Source organism: Neovison vison, chromosome 5 (genome assembly GCF_020171115.1).
Source record: "Neovison vison isolate M4711 chromosome 5, ASM_NN_V1, whole genome shotgun sequence".
In the NCBI taxonomy this organism is placed as follows: Eukaryota; Metazoa; Chordata; class Mammalia; order Carnivora; family Mustelidae; genus Neogale; species Neogale vison.
Genome location: NC_058095.1, coordinates 166,718,189 through 166,726,190, shown reverse-complemented (window position 1 = coordinate 166,726,190; position 8,002 = coordinate 166,718,189). Strand labels below are relative to the sequence as shown.

Sequence of the window (8,002 nt, the reverse complement as noted above, 5' to 3'; positions counted from 1 at the left end):
CGCCAGCAGCACAGTTGGTCAGAAGCCCCTGGGCCCAGTGGGTCTCCACCAGGTGAGCAGGGGCTAGTGTGCTTTCCCTTCCAGAAAGTACCTCTAGACTGCATGCCTGTCAGTTCCTCATAGACACAAGGTAGTCCTGAAGGGCCCCAGCCTGACCCCAACAACAGATCTCGGAGGACAGCAGCCTCCTCACCTCCACAAAACATCAGGAGTGATGGCAGGTAAAGACGGGGACCCTTGGAACCCTCACGTCTAGAACAGAGCTCCTGGCCCCTTTCGCACGGGGCATCTTCCGTGTCAGACGTGCGCCCAGCAGGAGCGATGGCGAGCCCCCGGCCACCGCCCCCTTCGGCTCAGACCAGGACCATCTCGGGCACAGAGCCAGGGTCAGACCTGCCCTGCACTCCTCACATCTCTGCCCCTGAAGGAAGTGAAAGGAACAGAGAACTGCTTCTCCTGCAGGGACACCCTTGACCTTGGTCGGTATCAGGACGGACAAGGACATGGCCAAGGGCATCGGGGAGGCGGGGCCGCGAGTCGTCCGATAGCAGCTGTGTTTGGACAGCAAGGTGTGACCAGCAATGCCTGCTGCGTTCCCTGGAGCCTGTCTCCACAGCACCTTGACCTCTGGGGGAGGAGACTATAAAACCCAGAGGCGGCCCCTCTCCTCCTGGGCTGGGTGAGGGCAGCACCCCGGTTCTACAGGATGGCAGCGCTGCAGGAGAAAAAGTCATGCAGCCAGCGGATGGAGGAGTTCCAGCGCTACTGCTGGAACCCAGACACGGGGCAGATGCTGGGTCGGACACTGTCCCGGTGGGGTACGTGCCGGCCAAGGGGTGTGGGATGGCGGGGGGGGATGGCGGGGGACACCGCAGGACAGTGGGGACAGCAGAGACTGTGGGGGATGGCAGGGGATGGCAGGGTACAGAGAGGGACAGCAGGGACAGTGGGGAGGGCAGGGGCAAGTGGGGACAGCAGAGACGGGGATGACGGGGGATGGTGGGGTGCAGCTGGTGACAGCAGGGACGGCAGGGGACGGCGGGGGACAGCAGGGACAGCAGGGACGGCAGGCAGAGCGGGGGATGGGGGGCGGTGCTCTGAGGACATGCACGGGACCACCCACCAGCAGTCCAGGCGCCCAGGACCCGGGCCCTGCCAGGGCTTCTGGCCAGGCCGCCCCTCCCTCACCAGATGACCCCAAAAGGCCATTTCATCTCTAATCCCCACGGACAGCAGACATCTACAAAGAGGGAACATCTGAGGGACAGCCCCAAAGGTTCAGCCTTAGATTGGAGAAAAGCCATTTTAAAGCTGAGTTCCTAAAGCTTTTGGTTTTAAAGGACCTTTAAGTTAAGGGGTACGTAGCATCTCCTGGGTGAGAACGTTCCGGAACTTGACGAAAGTGATGGCGGACAGCACTGTGTGTGAAGGCGCCACAAACACCACTGGGTTCTTCCTTCCGACGGAGAAGCCGTGTCCGCCTGGGTCACAGGCCTCCTCCCTCTCCCCACAGTGTGGATCAGCCTCTATTACGTGGGTTTCTACGTGGTGATGACCGGAATCTTCGCCCTGTGCATTTACACGCTGATGTGCACGCTCGACCCGTACACGCCCGACTACCAAGACCAGCTCAAGTCACCAGGTAACAGGGCCCGTGGCTGGCACCGGGGCACCGGGACCCCACGCGTCCGGGCAATGCTGAGTCCTCCAGGACGAACGCCGGGGGGCAGCCTGGACGGGCCTTTCCTGCTGGTGGCCCCAAGGTTCTGGAGGGGCACACCCGAGTGCAGACAGCCCCTCAGCTTCCTTTGAAGATGGTGACCCCAGACTACAGTCTGATTTGGTTTAGTTTTTGTTTTTTTTTAAAGATTTATTTGTTTACTTGACAGACAGAGATCACAAGGAGGCAGAGAGGCAGGCGGAGAGAGAGGGGAAAGCAGGCTCCCCGCTGAGCAGAGAGCCCGATGCGGGGCTCGATCCCAGGACCCTGGGATCATGACCTGAGCCGAAGGCAGAGGCTTAACCCACTGAGCCACCCAGGTGCCCCTGACTTGGTTTAGTTTTAATTATTAAAACAGATTTGGTGTGGAGACGGTCTTTACCTCACTCACCTGCTATGCGGATGACACACAGGACACGTCTGGGAAGGCGGACGAGACAGCGAGGGGCGGGGGACGGAGAGTCTGTGGGGAGGAAAGGGCACCCCTCAATATGGACGTTCCCCCTCCGGGAGGACCACTTCCAGGACCACAGGCTCTTCAGAGCACGCATTTCTCGAAGGGCGGCCCGTCCGAGGGCAGAGCAGGCGCTCCCCAGAGTCAGCCCGAGAGGAGAGGAGGTCACTGGTGACAACAGGACTCCAAGGCCTGGGACAGAGAGGTGGCACTCCAGGCCGTGGAGAAGGTGGTTTAGCCCAGCTGTCTGCACAAACCAAACGAGAACGGGCAGGCGTGAGCTGGGGTGGGGGACAGGCCGCAAAATCCAGGAAGAAACGGGCTCTGCAGCACAGTTACCCGGGTGCTCGCCACCTGCACGTCCTGGATGCGTCCTGAGGGAGCAAGAACCAAAGGGGTGCCCACCGCAGCCCCACACTTCCCCAGGAGAGGCCAGAATGCACGTCTCTGGGAGGTGGCAGGCGCGGGCCCCGGAGCCGGGGTGGGCGTGTCTCCCTCGGCCGGTCCAGCTCTTCTGCTGGGCTCTCCCGTGAACCCCTTGATCAGTGATCACACACCCCAGTGCCTCGTTGGAGGTCATTTCTAGGGACAACTAACGGATAGCCTTGAGGGTTTCACCTGGTTTAAGAGCAGAACACACTACGTTACAAACCTCCGGATACACTGTAACGTGACCTGTCCAAAGCCCAGTGGGTGGGAGGGCCCCGGGAGGCCCAGAGAGGGCGACAGCCGCCCCTGACGCGGTGAGCCAGCCGTGAGCCCACGGGGAGGGGCTGTGGCGGTGCACGCGTGGGGTGGGCGCTTGTGAGCGGCGGCAGCTCTCTCCTTGGTCAGATCCCTTCCAGCCACGCGCAGGTGTTACTCCCCCAGCATCCGCGGAACGAGAGAGCGCTGGCCGGCTGTTCAGCAAGTCCCGTCAACGGGACTGGCTTCCTGAGCTGCGGAACGTGCACACGGCCAAACACGACGGTCCCCGTGGACGGGGGGAGCTGAGCCTGAGGACAAGGGTGCTGGGAAATGGCAGTCAAGTAGGACCCGAGCGCGAGGACCCGCCTACCGATCTGTGACGCCGGTTTGCGCGTCTTCAAGTGAACACAAGCGAGGCTGCCCAGCAGCCGAGCAAAGGTCCCGATGCCACACGTGCGCTCCTTTTCTCGTACGGTTAACACGGCTTCTGAGTGCTCTCAGACATGACCGAAACCAGTGAAGTGTCAGATGTTAATTCGCGGTTAGGTTCCCGGGCGGGCGGGTCCCTGCTGAGCTCCTGCTGCGGGACACTTGGCCACAGCCTCCTTGCCCAGGGGCTCTTGAGGACCCAGGACTGTCCAGGACCATAGCAGCCCACGCTTGGCCACCGGGCCGGGCCATTTCCGCAGCACGTGGCTGGGATGTGACCAGCACCTTGGGGGGAACGGAGTAGGATGTGTGGTGCTCTCCCTCCAGGGGTGACCTTGAGGCCCGATGTCTACGGGGAGAAAGGCCTGGACATTTCCTACAACGTCTCTGACAACAGGACCTGGGTGCACCTCGTGCGCACGCTCCACGACTTCCTGGCAGGTGACGTTTAACACGCTTCCCACCTCTGCTCTCCCTCTTCTGAGACCATCTCAGGGAGGGTACGGGCTTCCCCACGCTCCCGCCAGCGGCACCACACCAGGTGGCTGTGGCTGGAGGTCGGCACCCACGGGCTCGTCTGTCCTGGCAGGCTACTCGCCAGCTTCCCAGGAGGACAACATCAACTGCACCTCCGAGAAGTACTTCTTCCAGGAAAGCTTCCAGGCCCCAAACCACACCAAGTTCTCCTGCAAGTTCACAGCGGACATGCTCCAAAACTGCTCAGGTCGGACGGACCCCAGCTTCGGCTTCGCGGAAGGAAAGCCGTGCTTCATCATTAAGATGAACAGGGTGAGCATACGGCGGGGCTACAGACCCCAGACCCCGCTGTGGCCTGGAGGGGCCTGGGTGCCCGGCCCTCGTGTGACCCCGTGCACCCCAGCACAGGGACCAGGCTGGTAGGGCTGGGACACGCGCCACAGCCCCTCCCGCCCTGCTCCTCCGCTAGGCATGCTGGGCCCTTTGTGCTGGCTTGGGAGCTGACCGAGCTGGTCGGGGCTGCTGAGGGCGGCCGCGTGCATACACAGCTCACCAGCAGCCGGGCCACGTCCGGTGCCACGAGAATGGCTGGGAGCCAAGTCGAGCACTAGCTCCCCATCCGGGCCAGGGACCCTCTGCCGGGCACGAGGGAGGCTGCACGGCCGGTGCCAGTGAACCACAGGGCAGCATGGTCCCTCCAGCCATGGAGGCCACTGGAAGCCAACAGGGCAAGAGGGCCGGGGGTCTCTGCTCCGTGTCGGCCAGCAGGCATGCGGCACAATCTCCTTCCTGAGACACTTGGGGAAGCATCTGGACGGCACCCTCCAGGGTCCCCGCGGTCGCGACGCTGCTGGCGGAGGGAGCCATGCGCACCAGGGCAGAACTGTGGGGAGGGCGCAGGCCGGGACGCGGGAGGCTGAGAGTCTGCACGGGGCAGCACAGGCGGGCACCCAGGGGACCCGTCACAGGCACCGCGGAGCACCAGAGCGCGCCAGCCACGGCTCAGACCCCCGGTCCAGCGCTGCCGTGAGCCGGCAGCCGAGACCACCGCGTGGGGCAGGTTCTGGCCGCTCGTGCACGCAGCTGGCAGGAGCCACACGGACGCCTCTTCCTTCCAGATCGTGAACTTCCTGCCCAGCAACGGCACGGCGCCCAGGGCGGACTGCGCCCTCCTGGTGAGTGTGTGGTCTCACCAGAGCCAGTCGCCCCCGGCTCCCCGCGGCCCCCGGCTCCCCGCGGCCGCCCAAAGTCGCGCGCCCCACCCCCCACCCCGAGCAGCACTGCAGGGACTAAAACCCGTGAGGAAAGCGATCTCCGTCACCGTCCAGCCCAGGACGCATCTGGGACAGCGTCCGCTCTCACACCGTTCGGAGTGTTCGGTGCCAGTTTGGAAAAACCCACTAAGACTCAGCAGTAATTCCCTCCAGTTTTTCTCAAAACTGGTTTTAAAGCACGAGCCCCCCAAAACAAGCATGTCTCCACTGAGTCTCTTCCGAGGCTGGTCTCCCCCCCCCCCGGGGGCTCCGCAGCGCCCAACCCCCCGCGCCTGCCTCGCTGTGGGGTGAGGCTGTGTCTCTGGGACCGCCCACAACTGCTGACCTGAGCTTTGAACAGACACAAGGTGTCCTCTGTCCACGTTCTGCTGAGCTCCGGCCACCTGCCAGGCAGCTCACACACGCAGACACACGCACACGCACGCAGACACACACACACAGGCAGACACACACAGACACACGCACACAGGCAGACGCATGCACACGCACACAGGCAGACACACGCACGCAGACACACGCACATGCATGCAGACGCACGCACACACAGGCAGACACACGCACACAGGCAGACACACGCACGCAGACACACGCACATGCACGCACACACAGACACACGCACACAGGCAGACACAGGCAGACACACGCACGCAGACACACGCACATGCACGCACACACAGACACACGCACACAGGCAGACACAGGCAGACGCACGCACACAGGCAGACGCATGCACGCAGACGCACGCACACAGGCAGACGCACGCACACGCACACAGGCAGACACAGGCAGACGCACGCACACAGGCAGACGCACGCACACGCACACAGGCAGACACACGCACGCAGACACACGCACATGCATGCAGACGCACGCACACACAGGCAGACACACGCACACAGGCAGACACGCACGCAGACACACGCACATGCACGCACACACAGACACACGCACACAGGCAGACACAGGCAGACGCACGCACACAGGCAGACGCACGCACGCGCACGCAGACGCCCAGAGCCTGCTTCACTGAGGCACCGGCCTCTCCGCCCCCAGGACCCGCACGAGGACGCCCGGCCCCTCCAGGTGGAGTACTACCCACCCAACGGCACCTTCAGCCTCCACTACTTCCCCTACTACGGCAGGAAGGCGCAGGTAGGCCGTGTCTCGGTTCTCCGACAACCGCCGCACACGTGTCCCAGACTGAAGGGCAAAGGCAGGCCCGTGACACTCCCGTTACACCAGGGGACCAGGGGGACCGTGCGGCCCTCTGGGCGTCTCCCTGCCTGAAAACACAGCTCCCGTGCGAAACACCGGTACCGAACCTAATGGTTCCAGGTTCCCAGAGTTTCCCCAACCCTTTCAGACAACCGTACGTCCACGTTAAAGCACAGCCTGCAAATCTCCCAATTTTTATTTTTATGGTAATTTTCATCCAATATAATTTGCACTTGACGCGTCCCTGGTGTTATCCCCCGAGCCCAGATGGGGACCCTCGTCCCTCAGGGGGGACTGCGCGTCTCCACACGGGCCCCGCGCGGGCCGCGCAGGCAGGCGCCCCGGCTCTGCTCCCGACTGGCCCCGTCGAGCCGCTCCTCACGAGGCCCTCCTCCGTCCCCCCGCACGGCTCCAGCCCCACTACAGCAACCCTCTGGTCGCCGCCAAGCTGCTCAATGTCCCCAGAAACACGGAGGTCCTCGTCGTGTGCAAGATCCTGGCCGACCATGTGACCTTCGACAACCCCCACGACCCCTATGAAGGGAAAGTGGAATTCAAGCTCAACATTCAGCAGTAGGGGGAGGCCAGCCTGCCCCGCGTGCCCCCCTGCCCCCCACCAGGCCTCCAGCGCTCCGCGGCCCGCCCAGGGAACGGCCGGCAGGCCCCTGCGCCCCAAGCACCTCGGGCAGAGTCAGCGGCCTCGCGCCCTCCTTTCCCTTCGACCCCGAATCCGGAGCTGCGGTAACAACCCAGGCAGCAGCTGCCCGACCCCCGGGCCCTGAGGACGGCTCAGACGGACGGCACGTTCCTCACCGCAGGGCCGGCACCGTGTCGCACGGACACGGCTCGCGCCCCCAGAGAACAGGACGTACGACGAGAATGGGCATCCTGAAGGTTTGCTCCTACAGCGCGGAATTCCTAAACTGTAAAAATAAACATTAAAGTCACTCTTACTCGGGGTAAAGCAATCATGTCTTTTCTGATAAGGGGAAAACGTAACAACAAAATCCCTTTCTCTTTGGAAACCGTTTTCAAGTTTCACCCCCCCACCCCCCTCAGGGAAATTCCGACGAGGCCGCAGCGGGGCTGCCCCCGGGAGCCCGCCCACCTGCAGGAGGTGAGCAGGGGGGTGGGGGGGGCAAGAGGGCGTCACGTGGGCTGCGCCCCACGGGAAGCCACGGACACGAGCCCGCCCTCCAACACCCAGGGACGCGCGGGCGGCTCACTCCAGGTCCTGCACCAAAGCCCGGGACGAGAGCGTCTGATCAAACCAACACACTCTCCCGGAGTGCCCCTGCCCCCAGCCACCGCACGACCTGGTGTCCTGACCCACGCAAGCACCAGGTGCCATGTCACCTCCCAGAGCGACACAGTCCCACACAGCTGAGGGTGGGAGCCTGTCGGACCCCAAGGACAGGCTCCCTCTGCGAGCGGCCCCCGCCCACACCACCTCCGTGGGTCCCACGGGGAGGCCACCTCGGGCTCGCGGGCCCACGGCACCCGGTGAGCACGGAGCCGCCGGGCCACCACCCTCCAGCGCCTGCTGCCCTCAACAGCGGAGGAAGGTCACGACCGGCAAGACCGCACCGGCCGCCCGTCGCTCCGTGGCACCGCGGATGCCCCCGCGCAGGCGACAGTCCTCCACCGTCCACACCCCTGTGCGGCCCTTCCTCACCGTACGACCTCGCACCTGAAAGCCAAACCCCCGACCCGGTCTCGACTGCGAGGACCCGAGAGGGACACGGG

General features: G+C 63.9%; 1 protein-coding gene across 1 annotated transcript; it reads left to right on the top strand.

The window, feature by feature from the left end:
• Positions 1 to 668: 668 nt before the first annotated feature.
• ATP4B (ATPase H+/K+ transporting subunit beta) lies at positions 669 to 7,125 on the top strand. Its single transcript, XM_044250706.1, has 7 exons — positions 669 to 818; positions 1,514 to 1,642; positions 3,618 to 3,731; positions 3,880 to 4,079; positions 4,886 to 4,942; positions 6,095 to 6,193; positions 6,672 to 7,125. Exons 1-7 carry the CDS (start codon positions 707 to 709, stop codon positions 6,831 to 6,833), a joined length of 873 nt encoding a protein of 290 aa, XP_044106641.1. The 5' UTR covers positions 669 to 706; the 3' UTR covers positions 6,834 to 7,125.
• Positions 7,126 to 8,002: the final 877 nt, after the last annotated feature.

Bases quoted from the DNA above. Each gene is read 5' to 3' on its own strand.
- ATP4B (XM_044250706.1), top strand. From the start codon at position 707: ATGGCAGCGCTGCAGGAGAAAAAGTCATGCAGCCAGCGGATGGAGGAG. The intron at 4,080-4,885 runs GTGAGCATACGG...TCTTCCTTCCAG, and splicing joins TCATCATTAAGATGAACAGG to ATCGTGAACTTCCTGCCCAG. The intron at 4,943-6,094 runs GTGAGTGTGTGG...CTCCGCCCCCAG, and splicing joins GGGCGGACTGCGCCCTCCTG to GACCCGCACGAGGACGCCCG.